At 52.3% G+C, this 24,937-nt stretch overlaps 11 protein-coding genes across 11 annotated transcripts; 8 read left to right on the plus strand and 3 right to left on the minus strand.

Moving 5' to 3' along the window:
- The first annotated feature begins 50 nt into the window (after nt 1-50).
- Nucleotides 51-1,561, plus strand: BU25DRAFT_28025 (ATPase get3). Its single transcript, XM_033701884.1, has 5 exons — nt 51-73; nt 157-159; nt 213-680; nt 737-1,326; nt 1,376-1,561. The coding sequence occupies exons 3-5, from the start codon at nt 276-278 to the stop codon at nt 1,416-1,418; spliced, it is 1,038 nt and encodes a 345-aa protein (XP_033562795.1). The 5' UTR covers nt 51-73; nt 157-159; nt 213-275; the 3' UTR covers nt 1,419-1,561.
- Nucleotides 1,562-3,149: 1,588 nt separating this feature from the next.
- On the plus strand, nt 3,150-4,190 carry BU25DRAFT_430467 (alpha/beta-hydrolase; the record flags this gene model as incomplete). Its single annotated transcript, XM_033708606.1, has 3 exons — nt 3,150-3,234; nt 3,291-3,456; nt 3,515-4,190. The coding sequence occupies 3 exons, from the start codon at nt 3,150-3,152 to the stop codon at nt 4,188-4,190; spliced, it is 927 nt and encodes a 308-aa protein (XP_033562796.1).
- A 222-nt stretch (nt 4,191-4,412) lies between these two features.
- Nucleotides 4,413-6,112, minus strand: BU25DRAFT_466350 (amidase signature enzyme). The gene is made up of 2 exons (XM_033710685.1): nt 5,828-6,112; nt 4,413-5,797 (listed from the first exon to the last, which is right to left on the minus strand). Exon 2 carries the CDS (start codon nt 5,621-5,623, stop codon nt 4,709-4,711), a length of 915 nt encoding a protein of 304 aa, XP_033562797.1. The 5' UTR covers nt 5,624-5,797; nt 5,828-6,112; the 3' UTR covers nt 4,413-4,708.
- Nucleotides 6,113-6,844: 732 nt separating this feature from the next.
- BU25DRAFT_420580 (uncharacterized protein) lies at nt 6,845-7,465 on the minus strand (the record flags this gene model as incomplete). The annotated part of the gene is made up of 3 exons (XM_033708026.1): nt 6,845-7,230; nt 7,280-7,401; nt 7,452-7,465. 3 exons carry the CDS (start codon nt 7,463-7,465, stop codon nt 6,845-6,847), a joined length of 522 nt encoding a protein of 173 aa, XP_033562798.1.
- Nucleotides 7,466-7,822: 357 nt separating this feature from the next.
- On the plus strand, nt 7,823-9,079 carry BU25DRAFT_338916 (uncharacterized protein; the record flags this gene model as incomplete). Its single annotated transcript, XM_033702746.1, has 1 exon — nt 7,823-9,079. A coding segment is annotated over one exon (1,257 nt), but the record flags the coding sequence as incomplete, so codon positions are not given.
- Nucleotides 9,080-9,906: 827 nt separating this feature from the next.
- BU25DRAFT_28083 (carboxypeptidase S1) lies at nt 9,907-12,547 on the plus strand. The gene is made up of 8 exons (XM_033701885.1): nt 9,907-10,366; nt 10,412-10,494; nt 10,553-10,847; nt 10,903-11,120; nt 11,173-11,214; nt 11,265-11,761; nt 11,814-11,996; nt 12,056-12,547. The coding sequence occupies exons 1-8, from the start codon at nt 10,130-10,132 to the stop codon at nt 12,250-12,252; spliced, it is 1,752 nt and encodes a 583-aa protein (XP_033562800.1). The 5' UTR covers nt 9,907-10,129; the 3' UTR covers nt 12,253-12,547.
- A 2,794-nt stretch (nt 12,548-15,341) lies between these two features.
- On the minus strand, nt 15,342-15,740 carry BU25DRAFT_338650 (uncharacterized protein; the record flags this gene model as incomplete). The annotated part of the gene is made up of 1 exon (XM_033702735.1): nt 15,342-15,740. The coding sequence occupies one exon, from the start codon at nt 15,738-15,740 to the stop codon at nt 15,342-15,344; it is 399 nt and encodes a 132-aa protein (XP_033562801.1).
- Nucleotides 15,741-16,885: 1,145 nt separating this feature from the next.
- Nucleotides 16,886-17,953, plus strand: BU25DRAFT_490264 (class II aldolase/adducin domain-containing protein). Its single transcript, XM_033711485.1, has 2 exons — nt 16,886-17,204; nt 17,258-17,953. Exons 1-2 carry the CDS (start codon nt 16,959-16,961, stop codon nt 17,894-17,896), a joined length of 885 nt encoding a protein of 294 aa, XP_033562802.1. The 5' UTR covers nt 16,886-16,958; the 3' UTR covers nt 17,897-17,953.
- Nucleotides 17,954-18,766: 813 nt separating this feature from the next.
- BU25DRAFT_338799 (uncharacterized protein) lies at nt 18,767-21,102 on the plus strand (the record flags this gene model as incomplete). Its single annotated transcript, XM_033702742.1, has 2 exons — nt 18,767-18,801; nt 18,870-21,102. 2 exons carry the CDS (start codon nt 18,767-18,769, stop codon nt 21,100-21,102), a joined length of 2,268 nt encoding a protein of 755 aa, XP_033562803.1.
- An 855-nt stretch (nt 21,103-21,957) lies between these two features.
- Nucleotides 21,958-22,551, plus strand: BU25DRAFT_318003 (uncharacterized protein; the record flags this gene model as incomplete). The annotated part of the gene is made up of 2 exons (XM_033702223.1): nt 21,958-22,170; nt 22,225-22,551. Coding segments are annotated over 2 exons (540 nt in total), but the record flags the coding sequence as incomplete, so codon positions are not given.
- Nucleotides 22,552-23,021: 470 nt separating this feature from the next.
- On the plus strand, nt 23,022-24,924 carry BU25DRAFT_28193 (3-ketoacyl-CoA thiolase B). Its single transcript, XM_033701887.1, has 3 exons — nt 23,022-23,337; nt 23,430-23,533; nt 23,610-24,924. Exons 1-3 carry the CDS (start codon nt 23,316-23,318, stop codon nt 24,768-24,770), a joined length of 1,287 nt encoding a protein of 428 aa, XP_033562805.1. The 5' UTR covers nt 23,022-23,315; the 3' UTR covers nt 24,771-24,924.
- The last annotated feature ends 13 nt before the right edge of the window (nt 24,925-24,937 follow it).

A 24,937-nucleotide genomic window follows, 5' to 3' on the forward strand; every position in this document is an offset into this window, starting at 1 on the left:
CGTGTGCAGCCTCCCGAGTCCACAACAAACCACGCAACACTCTCATACCACTGCAGATTGCGAATATCTTAATGTGAGTGTTGCATCTAGCCCTCAGCTTACCACGAGCTCGCTTCTCAGGAGCCACACCTTGGCACGCACTCACACCGCGATCAGAATGTTCCAGAAGCACTCGTTGAAGCCAGATCGAGCTTGACTGACGGCGCATGTAGTTCAGGCAGGCGTACCCATTGCATCACTCCTAAACATTACAAACACCTCTTCACGTCACCGCAATGGCGACCACAGCAGCGCTCCAGAAGCTTCACCAGCCTCCCGAGGACATGGAGCCCACGCTCCAGTCCATCCTCGACCAGAAGTCACTGCGATGGATCTTTGTGGGTGGTAAAGGTGGTGTAGGGAAGACAACGACGTCCTGTTCCCTCGCCATCCAGCTCGCGAAGCACCGCAAATCCGTCCTCCTCATCTCGACCGACCCCGCCCACAACCTATCCGATGCGTTCAATCAGAAGTTTGGCAAGGATGCGCGACTAGTCAACGGCTTCGACAATCTGAGCGCGATGGAGATCGACCCCAACGGCAGTATACAGGATCTGCTTGCTGCAGGTGGTGAAGAGGGACAGGACCCTATGGCTGGACTCGGTGGCATGGGAAACATGATGCAGGATCTTGCATTCAGCGTACGTTTTATCGATGCCAGAGCATGCGCAGACCACAACACTGACACGTACCCCAGATTCCCGGTGTCGACGAGGCCATGTCCTTCGCCGAGGTGCTCAAGCAAGTCAAGTCCATGTCCTACGAAACCATCATCTTTGATACCGCGCCCACCGGTCACACACTGCGCTTCCTGCAGTTCCCTACCGTCATGGAGAAGGCACTAGGCAAGGTCTCTCAGCTGTCTCGTCAGTTCGGACCCATGCTAAACGGCTTCCTTGGTGGCGGTGGACGTCTTCCGAACGGTCAGAGCATGGACGAGCTTGTCGAGAAAATGGACGCGCTACAAAAGACTATCGCCGAGGTCAACGGCCAGTTCAAGGATGCGGACCTCACGACGTTCGTGTGCGTCTGCATTCCGGAGTTCCTGTCGCTCTACGAGACAGAGCGCATGATCCAGGAGCTTAACAGCTACGAGATCGACACACATTCGATTGTCGTCAACCAGCTGCTGTTCCCCAAGCAGGACAACCCGTGCGAGCAGTGTAATGCGCGCAGAAAGATGCAGAAGAAGTACCTCGACCAGATCGAGGAGCTTTATGATGAGTTCAACGTTGTTAAGATGCCACTGCTTGTCGAAGAAGTCCGTGGAAAGGAGAAGTTGGAGAAGTAAGTCTCACATCTTCTGCACTAAACACGATGCTAACAACGCTCGTAGCTTCTCGAAAATGCTCGTCGAGCCTTTTGTGCCTCCTCAGTAAATCCATCACCCTTGCGCAAAGGAACATTGGTCACGCGCGCACTGTCGTTCTCGATCCGATGCCCTGATTCAGTACATTTAGCGATACCCGTTAGAGGCAATTTACATCCTTGCAACAATCTACTTCTACAGCATTCTACCTTTTCAGTCAAACCATGTCGGTCTGAGTCTCGAAATTCTTTGAGTTGCACGATTCAGGATACACGATGACACTCTGGTACTGGGATTTCCCGAAAGAATTTATCCTTGGTGCTACACGTGGTCCCCACACAGATGCCGCCATCTCTCATCTCCCACGAATGACAAGCTTTGCAGCACGTAAACTACCATTCTGGACAGCGTGAGTCAGGTAGCCCCATCGTGTACAGCCGAGCGTAGATTTACAGTTCGCCGAAGTTCGACGACCAGTTCGTGCACTTTGCCTGTTCCTTACACATGCCCGTGTACAGCTGACTCGTCCCAATGCAACCGGTTCTACGTCAAAAGTACCGAGGAGCGCTATCAACAGCATAGTCCGCATCGGTCCGCAAGTCGTTCATCGTGTTTGTCGCGTGCCCAGTGTCGAGGTACGCGCTTGGCCAAGATACGAATATTGGAGATCGTCCATCCCGCAGAAAATATGCCGACAACCTAACTTGAACAGGTAAGTACACCGAAGCATTTCTTGCTTCTCTACACATTCACTTTACGGCACTCGCGCGGTGTGTACCTTTTGGCGTTGTTGCATTCATGCGGCCTTCCTGTCTTGTCGATGCGCCCCGAGGTCACCTGGAGATGTTTGACGTCACCTCGCTTCCCCGCATTCTGTTGTCGAACCTCCAAACCTCAACTTTGAAGTTCATGAAGCTCCACGCAGATTGCGCGCTATGAGAATATATGTATGTTCATGGAAAGCCCTGTGTACAGCAAACGCTGATGTTAGTGTTGGAACTTGACTTATTTCCGCAGAAGGACTATCAGGAACTCGGCAGCGGTTCCTGGGCCCAAGCTGGAGTTAGGCTTACACACCTGACTACAGCAGAGTGATCACCACCATGATTGGCGGACGTTACGGAGGCTAAGCTAAGCCGCCGCTGCACTCCAGATACTGATGGTGTGCGTTGATGCAGGTGGTTACGAACAACTTCTCACAGCTTGAGAACTTCGCATGTGATACCGAGCACTTGCGTAGACGGCGAACACAGCATCAACGGTATGTGCAACGATGGTTCTTGAAAGCCTCTTTACCACCATAATGTGCCAGTGTTTCAGAGTCGCTACTGGAGTACAACACAGCCCTACTACGCCTCAGGCCGGCTCCTACACTAAATCTCGGCAATACCCTGGCATGTCTGCCAATCGCGGCCTCGATACCCGGACAGCAATCTGCACTTTTGTACCCCGTGCCAATTGCAAGCGGAGCGAGCTCCTTACCGTTTGAGCATTTCTTGGCTCTCAGGTACGGATTTATGTCTAAACATAGTATGGTCTAAGAAAGTGAAGCACGGACTTCCGCTTTGGTGAGTATGGACCGGGTGTGAACCATCCGCTTAGATTGTCCGGGTTGAATCAGCGACCAGAAATCGTGAAACGGCGGTGTTGAGGGCAAGTATATGTAGTAGAGGTGTCCGCTGCTTGGTGATGAGTCGTGACAGCGAAGAACGGTTTGTCTACCCTTCACTTGGGCAGTTGAACTTGTGTAGCTGTGTTTTGCCTGTTTGAGTATCGAGTTGCATCTCAGAACATCAAGATTATGTCTTCGATCCTGAGATTAGGGGCTGTGCTCCTTGGTGCTGTCAGCCTCGTCACTGCTGTGCCGGTCGAACTTGAGAAGAGAGGTGCGTTGCCTTCAATCCCCATATGTTTATTCGATCCGTCACTGACTTGGATATAGAGGTCTCCGCCAACATCCTCTCCCAACTCGAGTTCTTCAGCCAATACTCCGCCGCAGCATACTGTCTCGGAAACAACAACAGCCCCAACACAAAAGTCACCTGTCCGCAAGGGAACTGTGCTCGCGTAGAAGCAGCCAACACCAACACATTGACAGAATTCGAGAAGTAAACCACACCACTAACACCCGGCCTAGGACCATAAACACAAACTGACTGTCGCCAGCTCCATCAAATCCGACATCACCGGCTTCGTCGCCACAGACACGACAAACAAACTCATCGTGCTTTCCTTCCGCGGCTCAAGATCCGTCCGCAACTGGCTCACCAACCTAAATTTCCCCGTCGCGCCAACCACCATCTGCGCTACCTGCGGCTCATCAATCGGCTTCTGGCAGTCCTGGCTCGAAGCACAAACTAACGTGCTTGCCGCCATCAAAGAAGCGCAAGCGCAATACCCGTCCTTCAAGGTCGTGGTTACGGGGCACTCGCTCGGTGGTGCCTTGGCAAGTCTGGCCGCAGGATTTCTACGTGCGCAGGGGACGACGGTCGATCTGTATACCTACGGCGCGCCAAAGGTTGGGCTGCAGGGGCTGGCAGACTACATCTCTGACACGTCAAAAGGACAGACGTATCGCGTCACTCACAAGGCTGATCCGGTGCCCAAGCTGCCGCCCGCTCTTCTCGGCTACAGGCACACAAGTCCTGAGTACTATATTACTAGTGGGAACGACGCGCAGCCTGGGACGGGGGATGTGAACGTATTGACTGGCAGCTTGAACCTGAATGGGAACGAGGGGGACTTAGGGATCGATATCGATGCGCATTTGTGGTATTTTGGACATATTAGTGCGTGTGAGGGTCAGGAGGGGATTGAGATCAGGGGGTTGGGTGATGAGTAATTACTTAATCGTAGTGTAATGATTAATATGACGGCCTTTCACACACCTACTCCCCCATACATGGCATACGTGACACGTCCTCAAACCTCCGCTTATACTGCACCAAATACCTCGTGACACCATCATGCTCAGGTGAAGAAGATCCGTTCGACGCATCGCACATGCATCGGTACGAATCACACAACTTATCCGTTGTTCGTCATATCCGATCCACTCAGCTATGTACGCTATATGTACCTCAGAACTCCCGCCCATACAGCGTCTCGCCCCCCGTAATCCCACTCCTCCCAGCAAGCGCCTCTTTCAAGATCTCCACCTCATACAAGTCGCTGATCAGACCGAACAGCATGCCATCACAGCCCTTCACCGCCATGAAGTTTGCCGTTACAGGCAAGTACTCTACATGGTTTGTGATAGTCGAGTTGTACGGTGCTTCTCCGATTGGCATAACCAAGTCTGGAGCCTCTGAGAAGACGGAAATTTGGCTGTTGCTCCACCGAAACGGCACACCTGGCTCATTAAGATACACATTGCGATAGTTTGTCCGCCCAGTGAAACCCACATACATCACCAAGCTCTCCGAACACGTCTCTGCGGAAGGAGCGGGGAACGTCGAGTTTGCCCAGGCCATGAACCTCGTTTTGTTCGCAATGCCTTCCTCCAGCGTTGCGGTTTGACTGTCGCCCCAGCCCCAGCGGGCGAGAGACACGGGGTTGATGAACGGCGTGCGGCCGTCGTGTTTCAAGGCGTAGTCGGCGAGAAAGGGCTCCCGAACTAGCGGAACTTGTTGCTTGGTGATTAGGATCGCGTAGGTGAGGTTCATCATTGTTGCGAGTGGGTGGAGAAATGAATTGTCGGGTGCTCCAGGAGGATGTGACGTTGTATGCGGTCGCATTGGCGTTTAGGAAGGCGGTTACGTTGGCGAGGAAGTCGATTAGCAGCGTGTTGGCGGGCCAGGTGAGGGTTTTTATGGAGGTCGGGTAGGTGGTGCTGGCCGTGATGTTGGAGCCGTACATGGCTTGAGCAACGTCGCGCCAGATTCGGGGGTCGCGAGCGATGAGGCCGGCGGTGTCCAGGAGGGGGGCCATGGGCATTTTGTGCTCGAGGATCACGAGGCCGTGGGAAGGTCTGTTGCCGTAGAGTCCTTGGACTTGTGATGGGCCGCGGACACTGCCGACGATGATGGCGCTTGCATCGATCAACTTCTGAACAGGAGTTGCAGTGTTATCGGAGTGTGGGTACAGCCAGTACCAAGCTCTGTTCCCGTTGGATGTGCGTAGTCCTTTGATGTCGTAGATGTCCTTAATACCAATGCGGACACCAGCCCAGTGGCTTCTCAGCGGTCTTCTCGAAATAGAGACAAGATGGAACGGCCACGGCGAGCTTCTGGCCAAGAGTTCCTGCAGGAAGCACAGAGTAGGACCCATCATCATTGGCGATTGCGGGTTCGGTGAAAGCACCTGTTACGTCGCTGTATAGCCGTCATGCCTCGTACACTTGACCAGCTGCGTTGATGAAATAAGGCCCAGGCTTCAAATCGCTGGACACTGTGCCGGTGGTGACTGTGGTGGAGATATTGCCCGCGCTGCCACCATGTACGTATAGAGCTAGGACTGTCAATTATACCTCTTGTAGACACTGAAGCTGGTACACACCATCGAGGAAGCCTTCTTGCCAAACGTCGTCCTGCTCCGCATATTTGGCTGTCACAGGTGCTAGATCCAGTGTGCCATAGCCATCATGCTTGATAACAGTGAATGGAATGAATGGCCCGTCTGAAAACGCCGCCTTGATCTCGCGCAGCCGGCGATGCTTGCCACTGGGTTGGGAGGGAGAGAGTAGTCAATATCCGTGAGCGACAGTGTAAATCCTGTAGATGAGACAGCAGCCCGAACGCTGGCAGTGAAGCTAAGGGCAACGATACCAAAGGCACGAGAGAATACCATTTTGATGACTGGGCCTCGAGCGAAGAGGCTTGGCTTGGTACATGTTAATGTACACATGCTAGCTGCCTAACCATAATGCTATAAAGCCAACAACACATTCCGTAGGCGATCATCACTACAAAGCATCGTAACATATCATTCCCACTCACACGAGTCGTCTCCGAGTGTAAAGTCTTGGACATAATATGCTCGTGGCTGACTGGGCTGGAAAGGCACCTTGCAGTAACGTTACGTTCGTGCAGGGCTGTTAGCCCTGATAAGCCTGGCTACGGTGAATGTCAAGTGGTCAATCACTGCCAAACGGCCCGTTCAAGTGCGCCAAAATGTAAGAGATGGGGCGGGCATCGCAAACAGCGATTCACATGGCTGTCGATATCTGCTTGAGTTGGAGTAGGTTGGTCTTATCGTGAGGTTGGAGGTAAGCAGGGCGGGGCTGTACGATAAGTTGTACTTGGCAGTTGGCAACAGTTGAGCACGCTCTTCTGAATTTTCGCAGCTCTGTACTTCTTGCCAATTGCTGATTGTCACTGTGGAGAAGAAGTTCGCTATGCTTCGAAGTTCTTCGATTTAGCTATCTTGGCGCAACCCAATACCTGATAGCCGGGTGCAAAGTCGCCGTTGCCTATTCGCGGATCAATTATATGTCGTCCGCCGCCCTCCGCATCAACGGACTGCAGCGCAATTTCCAACTCTTTCTCATTGTTCTCTCTATTGCGTCTTCTTGGGGTTGCCCCTTGAGAAGCCCATGCCGTACTCGTACACGAGCGATCCGCCCAAGTACGCCGAGTACATGGTCAGCGGCAGCGCCAGGGCTGAGCTGACGATCACATTTGTGGTGCTGGGTGTGAAGCCAATCTGCTGGCTACGAGTCCACCAGTTATAGATGGTAGCGAAGAGCGCTACATCGTTGATCAACGCATGTACCGCGCCAACCTTTGCTTTCTTCGATTGGAACCCATCGCGCTGGATAACTGGCGAGAGCTGGATGACACCGGTCACCACAGCCGGGAGAGTGGTGAGGATCGTGAGGATGGTGCTGTAGTAGGACAATACAGGGAACGCGTTGGGCTGAACGCTCCTGTCGAACGACTTGACTATATGGGATTAGATGCTGTCTCCTGCCAAATATGAGGGTATACTCACACACGGAGTTCACCAAGCCTGCAGTGGCTGGGATTTTCGAAGCCCAGTATATCGCGTCCAATCCTCCAGTGATCGCCGTGAATGTAATGGGGAAGTGCACGACGGCTGGATGAGAGGGATGACTGCCTTGGTAAGCACATGTTCGTGCAATTCAGGCGTAGATGTAGCTTACCCTTTCTGCGACATTGTCAAATTTACTCAGAGGTTGTCCTTCGGTATGAATGCTAGGAAACAAGTGCAAAGCAGCTCAGTAAACATGAATAGCTGTTCCTAAGTACAGCAGAGACAGCTTCGCTGCGGAGAGCCGGCCTGCACAACCGAAATGCAGGTCCATTTTCGAAACTGGCTTTGCATTACCGCTTACTGTCGTCATCGAGTGGTGAGCAAACAAACATGCCTTCCGAGGGGCTGAAGTTGACTCCACAAAAATGAGGACTTGAGCCAATTGGGTGTCATCGCATTTGTCGTGGCTGCGATTCGCTCTTTTTATCACGTGCGCGACGCGCTACAACCACACCGCCGTGGGGCGCGCATTCCTGGTCAATGGACACTACAAAGGCCGCAACTCCTACGGTTGACTGGCAAAGCGACCCGTATTGGCGCAATCGTCGTCTCTCACCTGCACAGATACAGATCCATGATGTGCGCCTCGATGACAGACGTTATGAATCCGGCTCGATGCTGGACATGCACGAGGTCATGTCATCTTCGCTGCTACCAGAACTGGAAAACAGAGATAGGCTAGCGAGCAGCATACCTCTGGACGATGCGGCCAAAAGCGAGCGGGTGCACCTTCAGAAGCTTGCCATCGAGTTCGGATGGATGAATTGTCTCAGAAGCAACAAGGTGCAATCGTCAGCTTCCGATCCACCAGAGCTGCGAAAATGTCGTTGGATACACATATCCAGCAAATATTCAAATTACCTCTCAGGATGCCTCGTTGCTTTGTCGGACTGGAGTCAGGAGCCTCAGCAGATTGTTGCAGCGCTTCGTCAGTTAGAGCACTGCGTAAACCAGCAAGAACGATTCTCTAAGCACGGAAGGTACTTTGCGCCGTTCTTCCAGCGCTTGAACGACGGTTACAACAACAAAGAAAGGCACGAGGGCCCAATGCTACTCAGCGTACCCTTTGTAGACTGGACAGTCAATGGCGAGACACCTCCTCTCAGGTTCCAAGTTGATACGAGAGAAGGCTATCAATCATCGAGAAGCTCATCACATATGCTGCGCTCGATCTTACAGCACTTCTATCGGCTGGAGGATACAACGGATCGGGAGTCCCAGCAAGTGTTCACTAGGCACAATCCCTGGCGGACTGATCGCGACCTGGATTTGAAAGTTCGCCGTTGGTATGGCCATTACCCAACTAGCCTGAACGTTGACGAACTATGGATACTAGTGGTAGATGCACGCCACGTAGTCACCTTCTCCAGCAACCAAAGCTGGAAGTCGCGATGGCCGCCGTTACAGCTCTCAGCGAGGATTGCGGATATCTCCTTTCGTGGCATCCGCAATGCGTATATAAACACCACTGGCGAGCAGGATTACACGGCTACCACACATGTCATCACTGCTCTGAATGGGGCATTAGGGATGTTGCATCGCAGCTTTTGGTCAGACATCACGCTCTGTCTTTCAGACAGATTTGCCAGCTACCTCGGCCACCTGCAATATCGTCTGCATCGGGCCCCAAGTACAAAGCTAGTCATGGACCTGCTGCAAGTACAGGAAGAGCTGAACATTATAATCTCGATTATGGAGCAGCAGATTGAACTTGTCAGCGGCTTACAGAACATCCTGAAGCCCGGGAGAACTATAAGTCAATCGCACGCCTCAACACAACCGTGCAAATGCACCTCGACAGCAACGATACCTTCAGCAGATGTGTCTACCTATCGTCAGTTGTCTTTCTCAAATCATCTTTCCGATCCATCGGCGCAGTTGCTGGCCAACCTCCAACGCGAATACACCGACCTCGTGGACTTGCGCGATAATAGCAACACCCTCATTAATCGGACGATCCAGCTCGTCAACATCCGGCTCGAAGACCACGGCAAAGCGATTCTCATCTTTACTATTGTCACGATCGTATTCCTTCCGCTGTCCTTCATCTCATCATTCTTCGGCATGAACTTCTCGGATATCAGAAACATTGAAAGCACACAGCGACTCTTTTGGCTCGTCGCTGGCTGTTTGACCGTTGGCACTGTGGGTTTCAGCCTCTTCCTTGCGTTCTACGGAGGCGCCATTATGGAATGGTTTGTGACCTGGAAGGAGACTCGAAGTCGCAGGCTAAGGAAAGAACGCATGGCGCGCAGAGCTATAATGCCGAACACACAGAGTACCATGCAGAGTTTCGAGGTCCTTGACGCTATGCGGCCGCAGCGAACTGGAGGGTTTTGAGTTATTCCCACATCTGTACCCTGCATCGGCAATGACCGGAATTACTTTGGGTCCTAAACTAGGGACCCAGGACATACGCGGCATCTGAACCGCTAGCGGACTCGCTCTACAGCTGTTCAGGAAGCTCGAAACGTTTTCAACATGTCCTTGCTACGAATTACCTGGAATCAACCTTCGACAAGCACGTCATACGGTGAAATCGGTGAGATTGAGAGCCGCATGGAGTTTGGGTTAAGAGATAGACAAAGCGTCTAGGCCAATATAGGCAGGAGCAAAACCAATGTGCACGCGCAAGTCAGGATCAGATACGAATCCCCGCAGGTACTCGAGATAATGACCTCAATAAGGCTACACGACAAGCTTTTCACGGTTGCTTAAATACGCCAAGGAAGCTTGTCTCCCATCTCTTCGTCCCTCTACTGTCCAAAGGCATCCTCATCCACCACAATGTTCACGAATTCGGTGACCTCGTTGGCGCTTGCATCGCTTGCGTTGCAGGCCAATGCTCTTTCTAAGAAGCAATGGCACAAACGAAGTGACCATTTGTACCTGCCAAAGGAGACCAGCGACTACAAGACCGCTTCGGCTCCTAACAATGTCACTATTCGATACAAGAACCCTGGCATTTGTGAGACCACGCCGGGCGTAGATAGCTACTCCGGATACGTTGATCTTACACCAGACGTATGCACCTGTTCCCATTCTCAATCATTCTCTGACATTGTACAGGTCCATGTCTTCTACTGGTTCTTTGAGTCTCGTAACAAGCCAGCTGAGGACCCCTTCACACTCTGGCTCAATGGTGGGCCTGGGTATGTGTATCCAACGACATTCTCGTATTCCTTGTGGATCAGAGGCTGACGTCTACAGATCAGATTCGCTGATTGGCCTTTTCGAGGAGAACGGACCCTGCATGCTGAATGACAACCTGACGACGTACCACAACCCATACAGCTGGAACAATGTCTCCAACATGCTTTACATCTCCCAGCCCGTCGGCACAGGTTTCAGTTATCAAAAGCAAGGTGTTGGCAGCTTCAATCCGTTGTCTGAGGACTTTCACTACAATTCAAGCGACTGGCCGGCGACAGGAAGGTGGCCTCTTTCTGAGCCTTTGAATGCTGGAACTATTGACACTACTGATCTCGCTGCCGTCGCGACTTGGGTGAGTACACATCAGCTCTCCTCAAAATCAATTGCTGATCGCGTGAAATTTATAGCACGTGCTTCAAGCGTTGTTGAACACTATCCCTAAGTTTGACATCAAGATTGGTACTCCTCGAGAGTTCAACCTTTTCACCGAATCATACGGCGGACATTACGGACCAGCTTTCTTCAACTACTTTTATGACCAGAATGTGAAGATCCGGAACGGCAGCATACCGGGCTACCCGCTCAATTTTAATTCACTCGGTATAATTAACGGTATCATCGATGAGTATGCACAAACTGAGGTCTGACGTACATTGGCTTTCTGCTGACTTGTTCAGGTCTATTCAAGCGGAACACTACCCCGAATTCGCTGTCAACAAGTAAGTCGATTCAACCCTGCAACCACGAGTGATTCACTAACCTCTGTTAGCACCTACGGCATCAAGGCATACAACGACACCGTCTACTCGTATGCCAAATTCGCCAACAACATGTACAACGGATGCCTGGATCAGATCAAGCAGTGCCGGGCCGCAGCCGAAGGCAATGCTAGCTACTACCATGTAGACGCACCCATCACGGAGGCCGAACTGACCCCTGGAGTCGTGCAGATCTGCAACGAGGCTGCTGATATGTGCCGCGACAACGTCGAATCCCCGTACTACTATTACAGCGGACGTGGTGTCTATGATATCAGGCATCCTTACAACGATCCGACCCCGCCTCCCAACTACCCAAGATACCTTAATCTGCCTGAAGTTCAGGAGGCTCTCGGTGTTACTCTTAACTACTCTGGGAACAACGGCATCTACTACGCTTTCCAGAACACCGGAGACTTCATCTACCCCAACTTCAGACTCGATTTGCAGCATCTGCTTGACCAGGATGTGCGTGTCAGTCTGGCGTATGGTGATGCTGACTACATCTGTGAGCCAACCTTTCCTGACTCTCTAACTTCAATGTTCACTAACGCGTCTAGGTAACTGGTTTGGTGGCGAGGCTATCAGTCTCGCAGTCGATTACACCCACAGCAAGGAGTTCCGCGCCGCAGGATACGAGGCCATGGTCGTAGACAATACTGAGTACGGCGAGGTGCGCCAGTACGGTAACTTTAGCTTTGCGCGCATCTACGAGTCGGGCCATGAGGTGCCTTACTATCAGCGTAAGCTAACATCCCAAGTTTCCTCTCGATATGGTCTTGTGCTAACGAAGGATTACTAGCTGAGGCTGCACTGGCTTACTTCAACCGCACGCTTTTCCACTACAACATTGCAACGGGTGAGAAGAAGGTCACTGCCAACCTTACCTCGTCGGGCCAGGCGAATGCGACGCACACGAACTCTTTCGTTCCACTGACGAGTTCGTATGTTCCGGCTTTCCCGTCGCCGATTTACCCTGCTACAACATCAGCCTACTAGTTCACACGATGCTACTACAATCTAGACAGGCCTTGGAATCTGCAAGGGTACATGTGTACATATTCTTTGAAAAGTATTGGCTATTCAGGACATAGCAAACCCCAATATCACTACCCCATGACATAGTCCTGTAGAACCTTTGCAAGCGCGAGGGGCGGGTAATAGCTAATGACAACTTGCTGTCTTACCCACGTGGATGCACTTTCACTCAAGTCTGGCAGACGATAAAGCTCAACGTACAAAATAGTATTGTGGAAGCCGATTAGCCTACCATTCCAAGGTCGCCAAAAGCCCTTGCTTGAAGCCAAGATCCGAAGATCAAGAGTTGGAGATATCTCTTTCGTGCATTGATTCTCTTAGTGACTAGCGCTTTTGAAGGGTGATGCGGACTGTTATCACTACTACAGTCTAGTGCTGCATTCACAGACTTGACGGTGAAGGTTTTTAGCTACATAATAGGCGGTTTGGAGAGTAAGCGTCGGCACAGAAGTGTCGTTCGCTCATAGAACGTAGAAGTCACAGATCTACATCGAAATTCATGGCGGCCGGAGTCCACAGCGGTCGGAGCGACAGCTGAGACCATGTAGATATGATAGCTTGTGCTCGTAAGTCTTCAATCCCTGCTCTACGCCTTTCTCGAACCAAGATAGAACTTCGGAATGCAAGCAGAGACCTGGTCAGCCGTTCGGGCTGGGTCCTACGTAAATTTGGGCGGTATCGCTCGATTCTGTGTACTCCAGTTGGTTGTTGAAGATTTTTTCAGCCAGTATCCTGCCTGAAAGGCACAAGCACACATTTGCGGGACCGTCTTCCATATCTATGTGTCTGTCTCTTGTACCTGGGGCAATTCTCCCTTCGAGCGCGCGTACTTAGAAACCGAAATCGACCAGGCCATGATTGAGAAGGCCATTGAGCCATGACATGTGGCACGAAAGCCTCGAGTCTTAACATAGCGTGAATGGATGATTGTAATTTATAGTCTCAAACTCCTGGAACTCCACAGATAGACTTTAGGTGGTAGTCGTCTTATGGTTCGGCCCACAGCAAAGGGGTATGTTCCTCAGCATTGTTGAGTGACTGGCCATCAAGTGGGTCAACCCAACGAAGATCGCGTAAGGACCTTTCCTTATATAGGATTGCGGCCCCAGTCACCTTCCAATGCTCTAAGTCTTTGCGATGCCGCAGAAAAATTGCGCAGTGGATATTTGATGCTTCAGACAAGGCAAAGACGCAGTCCTCTGGTTCGATTCTGGTGGTCGAATGAGTCCAATATATCCATCCGTAGCAACGAACATGTCCCCTGGATCATCCCCGAATCATCCCCGAGATCAATGTGATATTTGGAACGATATTCGAGCTTTACATCTTTCAACGCTTCGTGATGTCCGTTGTGGCTCACTTTGCCCACTTCACCTTGTTTCTGTATGAGCTGACAGTTGCACCTTTCTACCCATCCTTGGTATTGACCACTGTCCTTTCCACAGTCACGTATTGAGGTCGCGGCAGATCCGACTTACAAACTCTTGAAATCTGGAAGGCCCAAATCCAACGGACGGTCCCATAAGTCAGGGAAAGCTTTGCGAATCGGAAGGGTCAGCGGTGAGTCGAATCTCGCTGCACCTCGTGTGAGAAAAGGACACGAGAAGATGGTGGACTGGAACATAGGATCCCGCTTCTCGCCATTCTTTTCATGCCACAGAGTCCGATGTTTGAACAGAGTCCATCCTGGGGATATCTGAACAAGCGAACACACTGCTAGAGGGCACTTTTGCAAACTCCGTAATTGCAAATATAGCCGATCGAATCCTGAAGTATCCAAAACTAGCCCACCGCACCATATGCTGAATGTGTGAGCAAGCACAAACTCCTACACAACCCAAACACGTCGCCAATACAGCATGTGGAGCAGTTCGATCAGAGATCTCTATTGAGTTAACGATGTGCACTGGCCCGGGTCCTCGAGCATTTGCCTGAGAGCCACCTCGGGGTCTGGTAAAAATGCAGAAGCGGTCTCCATGTTTCCCATCTTTTAGCCTAGCCAGCATATCAAAGAGCATGCGGTAGAGTATATGTCGCGCATTTGGGTGACTTGGTGATTCCGCTCCTCAGTGTCTCCCTGATTGATGGAGGCTGTATCGATCCAGAGATAGTCTGCATGATCAGAAGATTTCGCTCGAAATTTGCATCGACATACCGTTGCATTGGATAGACTTCTGGTTGTTGTCCTGACCCCACGTGTCTGACAGTGCAACGTATGGCGAACATTCGCTCATTGCGAAGTTATGAAGCTCGTATCGAAGCTGGTTTCCTCCGTTGTGCATCACTCTCAAGAGCCTGATGCTCTTTAGCGCTCGATTCAGAGGCTCGTGTTGGAATTGGGGAAGACTGCATAGCATATTGTCCGCTGCATCCGTAGAGTTGGTTACAGCCGCGGCCAAGTCTGCCAGATTGGCAAGAGATGAGGTAAGGGTCGCCATGGAGGCCAGAACAGCCTCAGATGATACGGTTGGGCATTGATCAATCGTTGTCAAGCGAGGCTGAGCTCCATAAGAACGAAATGGGCGCAATCTCCATGCTACGGCAGCGTCAAAGGAAACTGTGCATTAGCAGAATGGTGGAGAGTCATGATTGAGTCGATTTCAGAAATGCCCTGCCATTCAGAAGACAGCCGTGCACAGCCTGTTCATGCGGCGGCAGCATTCTGAGTTCAGCTGCGTCTAAGCCTCCACATGCATCATGACATCATGCGTGCAGCCCGTCTGCGAATGGAAACTATGTGAGTAATGAGCTTCCTTAATGCCCTCTAGATGTTTTTCTTGAGACTCAAGAGTGTTTGCGTCGTAAGATATGTGAAAGTGTACCGACAACAAGCGACAATAAATTCCAGGGTCGCGTTACAGGCTAAGTCGGCCCAGCGCAATTGCACTTGCACAACGTCACAAACATCATATTATCTGACACAGCACAGCAACTGGAAGAAAGGCCTTCTCATTAGTTTGCAAACTACCCAAGGTCTCAAAACTTCCAAATCCTCACCCCGTCCTAACCGTTCCCTATTCTTAAAACTCACCCTATCCTCCGTATTCATCTTAATCGAACCACCCTCCACAGATGTCCGAGTCACTGTCAGACTGCAGGCCGATATCAATACCATCGGCCTCAGACCCGCCATCCGCGTGCTCATTACAGTGGCAACCGTGCGGAACGGCGTCACCTCCAGCCCCAGGGTCAGAAGTGGCGACCGCAGTGAGGATGTCCTTGACGTCCTTGTCCTTGAATGCGTTGGCGAAGAGCGTGGCCCAGATGGGCTCGACCTCGGTGATACCGGCGGCCTTGAGGAGAGTTTGGAGCTTCTCGGGCGTGATGGCGAGGTTGTCGTCGGCAATGATAAGGGCGGCAAAGGCAACGGCTTGCTCGGGATTGACCTTGGTGGTAGCAGTGGTTGTGGTGTTGGCGGTGGTGGTATCGGTATTAGACGTGGTAGACATCGATATGGTGTCGTTGAGTGGTAGTATTGTATAGTGTTGTTGGGTGAAGTGGTGTGTTGTTAGCTGGCACGCTAAGTGTTTTGTGCGCCTTATGACAAAGTTGGTAATAAGTCTCGGTGGTTTGATGTCGACGGTGGTAGTCGCTGGTTGATTGTTCTTCAGATAGGTGATCGGACTCGAACTCGGAATCGATGCAGAGACGGAAGGAGTGATCCGGCAGTTCTTATAGCAGCGGTAGTTCTGCAGACCATGGTCGTCATTGTTCTCAACCAAATGCTGCGTTTGCCGTGTTGTAAGCGCAGAAGGGTTGACTCAAAGAAAAGGGCGGTGTCTGCCTGAATTGTGTGGTACGCCTCGGTGAGTCACCAAGGGCCTTCGAAACAATGTTGGAATACCACAATAGGACTTCTAGCTGGTCCTGCAGATTCAAACAAGACCACATAGAGAAACGAACAGTTCATCCGTCTTCCAATAGGCCGTGTGACTCAATGAGTGCACCCGTCCAAGGTTATGGATGCTTCGAGGAATAGCTATGGAGCAGTGCCTAGAAGACATGATGAGGTTGATGGAATCATTATTGCGAACCAGATTCTAGGATTGAAATAAGTAAGAGCAGATATACTTGAAGGCCTCCAGGGTGCGCGTGAACGTTCCATCGGCTGTGTCAGTCTAGACGCAATGTTTGCCCTATTACAAAGTACAAGGTGATACTCCTATACGCGTCGGTCGAGAGATCGGACAGGACGATACACAATTGTCCATCATCAAGGCGCAGCGGAGCTGATGTGAGGTAGGACACTTCCAGAATAAGATGTGCCGGATGTTTTGTGTTCGTCGCGGTGGATGTCGTCAAGAATGTGTTCATGACTTGATGGCTTACCCGGGAGAGCGAAGGAGCAAGGTAGCAGCCGCTCACCGGCAAACTTCACACCACAGCTATCAGCACTGCTTTCCGAGAGTGGCTGTCGCCACTACCGTTTACCCCGCGGGCTGCCCCGCATCATGCACAGCAATTACCTTTCCAGCCAACCACGATGCGTACCACAGTAAGCTTAGTTGCATAGGGCGTGTGAATTCCGAGGCAAGAGCAACTGGCCTAAAGATATGTAGACATTCGGCCAAGTCGCAACAAGCTCACACCCTCAACACCAACTCACCCTCTCAGACCCCTTCGTGTAACATACCTACATTTACTTCACTCACTTACATACACACAACATGGCACCTCCATCCGCAATCGAGTCCCAGAATAGCAGCGAGACGAAGCCGAGCAATGTTGCTCCTCTCGAGCCAGGTCTGAATGAGAAGGAATCCAAAATGAAGGCCATAAAGTTCCCTAGCCCATCCAAGTTCGACGACCCATACAAGGAGCGTGCATACCTCAAGGGGAGACTGGCTGCCGCTTTCCGTATCTTTGGCAAGTACGGGTACGACGAGGGTGTTGCCGGACACATCACGATGCGTGTACCTCTCTCCATCTTGTACCGCAAGCAAGCGTGTTCACTGATGTTTGTCAGGACCCAGTCGATCCCACAACCTTCTGGGTGAACCCTTTCGGCGTCGCCTTCAGCTTGATCAAAGCCTCTGACCTGATCCTCGTGGACCACAATGGCGAGGTCATCGATGGGGGCCCATGCCGCCTGCTCAACTCAGCAGCATACATGATCCACTCAGCCATCCACGCAGCGCGCCCAGATGTCCTCGCAGCCGCACACAGCCACTCGATCTACGGTCGTGCGTTCTGCTCGCTCGGTCGCAAGCTCGACACCATCACACAGGACTCATGCGCCTTTCACAACGATCACGTCTTGTATGAGAGCTTCAACGGTGTCGTGCTGGCAGAAGAAGAGGGCAAGAACATTGCGCGGGCGCTTGGTGACAAGAAGGCCGCGTTGTTGATCAACCATGGTTTATTGACGGTCGGCAAGTCGATCGAGGAAGCGGTCTTCTGGTTCGTGTCGCTGGACAAGTGCTGTCAGGCGCAGATGCTGGCGGATGCGGCAGCAGGCGGACGAGGTGGAGAGACTGTCAAGATTGGTGAGGAGGAGGCTGTTTTCACATACAAGACTGTAGGGACGCCGCGCGCTGGCTGGTTCAGCGCGAAGCCGCTATTCGATGTCATCCATAAGGAGACAGGAGGCGATTACCTTGAGTAAGAAAGTCACAACATTAATTGTTGATGATATCTTGTACTTCGAGACCCACTACAAAACGTTTACACTTTTGTATCCCCTTGCCGAAGGATGTGGACCCTGTTTGGTGCAACAACTGGTGACGAAAGAACTTTCTCCGAAACATTGATTGATTAATTGATTGGTTTAACATCCTATCTGAGTCTAAGACTATGGAAGACGAGAGGAGCAGTAGGCCTGTCTCCGAAACATTGATGCAGCCAAGAAATGAGGTCGTGCCACCATGATGTTTGTTTGTTAGTATTTCAGGCTGAACAGCATGAATTGTCGTGAGATCTAGTTGATGAGTTCAGACTAATGTGTGCGAGAGTAGCTGAACGATGGCAGGGTCCAGCAGAGGAGAAGAAGGATCACATGCTTGCATACCAAGCTTTTGAGCTTTGATTCTTGCCCCACTGTGAGAGCTTGGCTTGCTCGCTCCGACTGCGAGCGGACAAACAGCGCGACTTTCTTTACGGCCACGTGCATGAAGAACGCATCCAGAGGCTTCGCAATTTGTTAGAATATCTGAGGGGTCACAGCACCACTTTGTCAGGTCACGCAGGTCGCGCGACAGTGCTACAACCCCTCATCAAGAGGCGCCCTTATTGAAGGACCGCCATGGTGTCATAGCTGCAACGCAAAGAATCTTGAGGCAGCTTCTCTACACTTTCACATTTGACACCCTCCTGTCTGTCGCATCATCTGTTTGTAGGTCTACGAAAGGAAAGTTTGCCTATTTCATCGCAGTTGTTGCTTGGTATTGTTAGGGTCCAACATCCCCAGCACCATTGCTCGAATAGCTCCAACTTGCTTAACTCACAGCTCATCCACGACCGAGGCTTCGTCGCAGCCATGGTCAAGGGTCCTGCAGCTGTCTTCATTGCTAGGTATGTTGATTGCTTGAACACATTCATAGCATCTCATTCTTTAGAAGGTCAAGCTAATGCTACGGCAGACATGGCGCTCGTCTTGACGCCTCAGACAAGTCATGGCACCTCACATCACCGACACCCTACGATCCACCTCTCACATACGGCGGCTGGTCACAAGCCAAATCGCTTGGCCTGCGCATAGCAGCTCTGCTACATCAACAGGACATTGAGGAGACTGAAGCGGCAAAGAATGGGGCGAACGAGGACCTGGCGCATCTCGAGTTCAGCGCGCTGGACGCCCCCAAGACACAACCACTTAGACCCAAGAAAAAGAAGCGCAAGATTGTAATACATTCAAGTCCCTTCCTGCGATGCGTGCAAACGAGCACAGCAGTCGCAGCAGGCATATCGCAGTACAAGCCCGAGGCAACTCCAAAGCTTGGAGTGCCAGCACCATCGAAGGAACACAGCGGCGTGCTAGGAAGCTCTCCTTTGGCAAGGTCGACACGCTCACAGTCACCACGTTCGGGATCATCTTCGGTACAGCCCGCGTACCTTGATCCGTTGGCAGACCCCACCCTCGAAGTCTATTCGAAGCCACGCAAAGGCGAGGAGAAAATCCTCCTGCGCATCGATGCATTTCTTGGAGAATGGCTGTCACCCGACTACTACGAAGACATTACACCACCGCCGAACTCGACAATGATGGTCGCAGGCGCGAAAGCGGACCTGCTACGGAGGGGAGACAACTTGCAGGCACAGCCAGATGCGAACAGCAGCAAAGGTCATTTCCCCGGTGGCTGGGGAGGACCAAGCAAAGGTACTGCAGTATCGACCCTCGGTCGGTCAAGCGTCGATGATGGAGCTTTCTCCAGCATGAGCAACCTCGCACAGAACTTACCACCAACCAGAGAGCGTGCTAGTAGTCTGAGTAGCAGAGCAGTCCAAGCACCGAAAACGAGAGGCGGCTTCCTATCACTCAATCCATCCACACGTCATATCATCAAAAAGAACTACAACTCTCCTGCTCCGTCATACTCTGTGTCGCCCTCCGACCCCATACCAAGAGGATATGTCGCCCATGCGCGAGAGGCGTGCGTTACAGTCGACTTCCAGTGGGACAGCATGCGACCACCACAAGAGTGGGGCGATGGTGGTGAGTACGGCGACGAATGGAGTACTATGCACAAGCGGTTCCGCAAAGGGTTGGCTGGCATGATGGAATGGTACAGAGAGCATGGGGCCACACCTCCAAAAGACCAGTTTCCCGGCTTCACCTTTTCAGACCAGCCAAAGGCTACTAAAGAGCTGAGACTATCTGCACCTCAAGGCACGAACTTCGCAGTAAACCCTCTTCCACTACTGAACAGGAAATCAGAAGACGAAGAAGAGGAACTCGTGCTTGTTCTCATCACACATGGCGCGGGCTGCAACGCTCTGCTTGGTGCCATTCAGAACCAGCCTGTCCTCATAGATGTCGGTCTGGCTTCACTGTCCATGGCCGTACGACGGGGCCATCCTCGGAAGCCTTCCGTTCCAACTGTTTTCCAGCGGCGGTTGTCAGTTGCGGACCCTGTCATGTCAGAGTCTTACGAGATGAGACTGCTCGCATCGGTGGATCACCTGCGACCTGGTGTAAACCCAGCAGTTCTCTCACAGCCCGAATCAGCGATTCAGTCACCCGCAGTGCACCCTAGCCCAACGACCGGAAATTACAGGAGACGGTTCACCGGCGGTTCCTCTGGGTTGAACACCCCTAGTGACTCTCCCTTTACTCTTGATGCCTCTTACAGAAGCTGGCTTGGAAATTCCAGCGGCGTGCGAAGGACAGCAAGTTCAGGCTCAAATTCGCGATACACACCAAGCCATCTCAACGACAGTGGAATATCGTCATCATCAACCGGCTTGTGGTCGAGCCCACGTATGGTGGCATCAGATGCAGCCAGTGATGGCAGAGCGAGTCCTGGTGCTGACATGGTGCTCAACTTCTCGAACCAGCAACCTACGCCAAAACCAAGATCAGCTGTCACCGCAACTAGTCAACCCGTTGCAAGCACTGTGGCCGAGACGAAGAACAATCTGACGAGAATAACGACCAATGAGGAACGGGAATCTGGAGACTCTGTAGCACCACTGCTAAACACTCTCAACCGAACGAACAGCACATCAAAATCTGCTAGTGGTGGTAGCCTCTGGGGCGAGAAACCTCAGGCAAGCACTCATCAGGGCCTTTGGGGCCCGCCGAAGCTCGCAGGTGTGGCTGAGCGTGAGAGTGGGCCTAAGAGGAGGTGGACTATTACGGAGCACAACCAGTAAGCTGAATTTATTAGTCTGATCATTGAGACTGAGTACTCCCGTCAATTAGGTAGCTGCACTGTATGGGAACAGCGGGTGTTTGCACTTCTACCGTGAGCGTTGAGCAATTACTAGGGGTGTTCGATACCCCCATACATTCTGTCGTTATTCGAACACTGGTCGGTCGGGTTACTGCAGGTACGCGTCTAGCTTACAAAATGCACATCCTGTTCGGACAATTTGCTTACACAAAGGCCATGAATGCTCCGAACATATTGGACCGACGCGCATGGTGATTTGCAAGCTCACACAGTGGAGAGACATACAAGTGACGCAACCGCTCACAAGACCAACTAAAGCTGCAGTGTGGATCACTAACTTTCCAACGAATCCTTCATAATCCTCCGTCTCACCTTCCAGTTTCTTGCAAACAGTGACTTCACTATCTCAATCACTGTTTCACAGCATTCACACATTTATTGACGCAGCCGCGACACGCCTGATCCCCACCAAACACCCCGCAAATAGCGCTAAACCGATCACTCGCATATCGCGTTGGAGCCGCAATCAATTCTGTGATTCGACGCGGCGACCGGCCCGCCTCATTAGTCGCGGACGGCAAGCCAGGGAGCATCGTTTAGCGTCCAGGCGGCAACTGAAGGCTTGCATTGTCAGAGACCGCGGGAACCGTTCTCACCCAAACGCGAACAGGATTCGAGCGGAGCGTTTCAAACATGTCGGTTAAGTAAGTCTCTTCCCGTTGCTTATATACCGCTAGGCCGCTGCTGCAGGCGGCCTTGAAGGTGGTGTTCAATGTAGTGGTGTTGCTGCTGTTGCCCCTCGTCATACCCCGCGAGCCGATACTGAGCGAGAAGGATGGGGAGTATGAAGAAGAGCAGGACTGACAGGAAGCGCAGTTGGGTTATGATCGCTGATAATGGCGGGTACACACCTCTCCCCGGCGAAACGACATTATACCAGTCTCCGCAGCGGACGACGCTGAGTCTGCAGACGAGTCATCGCCTTCCGCCGAGCGAGGCGTATTCACAGCAGTGCAAGTCGGGCGTCGTGTACCTCACAAATCGACGGGTACGTCACTTATACTCTGCCGAAACTCTGAGATTGTACTGACTGACCGTGCAGATAATATACCTCCCCGTCACCCCCACACCAACCTTCCAATCCTTCGCTGTCCCCATCCTCAACGTCGCCGACTCGCGCGTCACAGCCCCCTGGTTCGGCGCGAACAAATGGGAAGCTGTCATCCACCCCGTCACAGGCGGCGGCATACCCGCACAACACGGCGAACTGGACTGCGTCATGGAGTTCAAGGAGGGCGGCGCGTTTGACTTCCACAACACATTCGAGCGCCTGAAGGAGCGTCTGCGCCAGACGATCGATGTTGCCAGAGAGAGCGGCGTCGACGAGACAGTTGCAGCGGGCAACGTGAATATGGAGGATCTGCCGGCGTATGAGGATACGAGACAATATGCGAGAGTGCCGGAGGAGCCGCTGAGTCCGCCAGCGAGCGCGGGGTTGAGTGGTGTGGGTGTGGGTGGGCCTGTTGCTGCTGCTGCCGTACCAGAAGCAGACAGTCCGCAGAGATCGAGTCCGCTACAAAGTCCACGGCCGTTCCAGCCGCCATCAGAGCCTCCGCCAGGCTATGAGGAGGTGCAGAGGAGTAGCATTGCGGATGAGCTGGAGAGGAGGCTATCTGATCCTCATTGGGACGACGAGCTTCGACGGTGAGGTTGCAGGGATGCTGTAATGTCCTTTCGACAGCTTGGCGTTATGGTTGGCACAATGATGGGCAATCGACTTCTCGCACGCATTTTAATGCAAATACAAGCTGTAGTGTGCTTTACGCGACACTCCACTGCCCTGTCAAGACACACATATACACGTGATCCAGCTAAGCACCGCTTACAACTTTTTGCTGACATCCACGAACACATGCAACAAACGCTGAAGGCCACATTCACGCGATCAGTCAACCTCCACTGGCATGTGAAAAGGTGAGCCTCCATCCTCCGCTCCGCATGTGAAACTAGTCGAATGTGGGGGCAGAGTCCGGGGCGACTAGTCCACATGCATCATGCCTCGGCTCGGCCAAAGCCCAGATGACTTCACTCGGAGCAGAAAGGTCAGCGTCTGGCACTTCTTTCTCATCTCCTTCCTTTCCATAGTCCTCCCTTCTCTCTCAGATTGTAGGACTTCCAATATACACATACACAATGACACAGGCACCGCAGAAAGGTATGTACTACGTCATTGCTCCCTGAAGATGATACTATAGAGACCAGAAGCCTCTGTGTTACAACGGATTTGGAAAGCTGACAGTCGAGTAGCTCAGGAGCGTCTTGCTCAGATTGGCAATCACCTTGGTGGCAGCCCTGATGGCTCAAGTAGTAAGAAGGGAAGGTCGAGTCTGCTTGAGAAGCACGCCGATGATGTAAGTTTTCGAATGTCGCTGGAAGCCTTCCAGACATCTTACTCCTTAACGAGAAGTATCTGACAATGTTGCATAGGTCGTTGTCACCTGCGCCCTCCGCACACCCATCACAAAGGGTGGCAAGGGTGGCTTCAAGGACACCCAAAGCGCCGACCTCCTTCACGGTGCCTTCAAGGCCCTCATCGAGCGCTCCGGCATCGACCCCGCGCTCGTCGAAGACATCGCCGTCGGCACCGTCCTCGCCCCTGGCGGCGGTGCAACCGAGTTCCGCGCCGCTGCCCTTGCAGCCGGATTCCCCGTTACCGCAGCTGTCAAGAGCTTGAACAGGCAATGCTCGTCTGGTCTGCAGGCCTGCGTCGACATCGCCAACGCCATCAAGAGCGGTATGATTGAGATTGGTATTGGTGCTGGCTCGGAGAGCATGAGCACGCAGTACGGACCGAATGCTGTGTCGGAGCTTAGTGAGTTGCTTGAGAGCCACCAGGAGGCTAAGAACTGCAAGGTGCCCATGGGCGTGCTGTCTGAGCAGATGGCCAAGGACAAGAAGATCACGCGCGCGGATCAGGATGCGTTTGCGGCCAAGTCGTTCCAGAAGGCTGCTGAGGCGCAGAAGCAGGGTCTGTTCGACGAGGAGATCGCTCCTTTGACTGTCAAGTGGACCGACCCCAAGACCGAGGAGGAGAAGACTATCACTGTCTCCAAGGACGATGGTGTCCGCGAGGGCATCACTGCTGAGTCTCTCGGCAAGATCCGCGCTGCTTTCGCAAAGGACGGATCCATCCACGCCGGTAACGCTTCCCAGATCTCTGACGGCGCTGCCGCCGTTCTCCTCATGAAGCGCAGCACCGCTGAGCGCCTCGGACAGAAGATCATCGGCAAGTTCGTACAGGCTTCCATCGTCGGTGTATCTCCTCTGCTCATGGGTGTCGGCCCTGCCGCCGCCATCCCCGTTGTCCTCGAGAAGACTGGTCTGAACAAGGATGAGGTTGACATCTACGAGATCAACGAGGCTTTCGCCAGCCAGTGTTTGTTCTGCATCAATGAGTTGGGTCTCGATCAGAAGAAGATCAACCCCAAGGGTGGCGCTATTGCGTTTGGTCACCCGCTGGGTGTTACTGGCGCGAGGCAGGTTAGCACATTGTTGACTGAGTTGAGGAGGACGAAGCAGCAAATTGGTGTTACGAGTATGTGTATTGGGACCGGTATGGGTATGGCCGCTGTCTGGGTCGCCGAGTAAACACCACACACTTTATCAAATCAATCAGTGTAAGATTCGCGGTGAAGTTTCTCATACCTGAGCTGCCACCGCGCCTTCTGTTTTTTGCACCCCTCAATCAGGACATCATACATTACAACCAAGGCATCCATTGAATTCGATGGGACACTGGAATCGAAGCTTGCGTC

The sequence above is a fragment of the Macroventuria anomochaeta genome (genome assembly GCF_010093625.1).
Source record: "Macroventuria anomochaeta strain CBS 525.71 unplaced genomic scaffold BU25scaffold_12, whole genome shotgun sequence".
Taxonomy (NCBI): Eukaryota; Fungi; Ascomycota; class Dothideomycetes; order Pleosporales; family Didymellaceae; genus Macroventuria; species Macroventuria anomochaeta.

Bases quoted from the DNA above. Each gene is read 5' to 3' on its own strand.
- BU25DRAFT_28025 (XM_033701884.1), top strand. From the start codon at position 276: ATGGCGACCACAGCAGCGCTCCAGAAGCTTCACCAGCCTCCCGAGGAC. The intron at 681-736 runs GTACGTTTTATC...CACGTACCCCAG, and splicing joins TGCAGGATCTTGCATTCAGC to ATTCCCGGTGTCGACGAGGC. The intron at 1,327-1,375 runs GTAAGTCTCACA...CAACGCTCGTAG, and splicing joins GGAAAGGAGAAGTTGGAGAA to CTTCTCGAAAATGCTCGTCG.
- BU25DRAFT_28193 (XM_033701887.1), top strand. From the start codon at position 23,316: ATGACACAGGCACCGCAGAAAG. The intron at 23,338-23,429 runs GTATGTACTACG...ACAGTCGAGTAG, and splicing joins GACACAGGCACCGCAGAAAG to CTCAGGAGCGTCTTGCTCAG. The intron at 23,534-23,609 runs GTAAGTTTTCGA...AATGTTGCATAG, and splicing joins TTGAGAAGCACGCCGATGAT to GTCGTTGTCACCTGCGCCCT.
- BU25DRAFT_466350 (XM_033710685.1), bottom strand. From the start codon at position 5,623: ATGATGATGGGTCCTACTCTGTGCTTCCTGCAGGAACTCTTGGCCAGA.
- BU25DRAFT_28083 (XM_033701885.1), top strand. From the start codon at position 10,130: ATGTTCACGAATTCGGTGACCTCGTTGGCGCTTGCATCGCTTGCGTTG. The intron at 10,848-10,902 runs GTGAGTACACAT...TGAAATTTATAG, and splicing joins TCGCTGCCGTCGCGACTTGG to CACGTGCTTCAAGCGTTGTT. The intron at 11,762-11,813 runs GTGAGCCAACCT...TAACGCGTCTAG, and splicing joins TGGTGATGCTGACTACATCT to GTAACTGGTTTGGTGGCGAG.
- BU25DRAFT_490264 (XM_033711485.1), top strand. From the start codon at position 16,959: ATGGCACCTCCATCCGCAATCGAGTCCCAGAATAGCAGCGAGACGAAG. The intron at 17,205-17,257 runs GTACCTCTCTCC...GATGTTTGTCAG, and splicing joins CCGGACACATCACGATGCGT to GACCCAGTCGATCCCACAAC.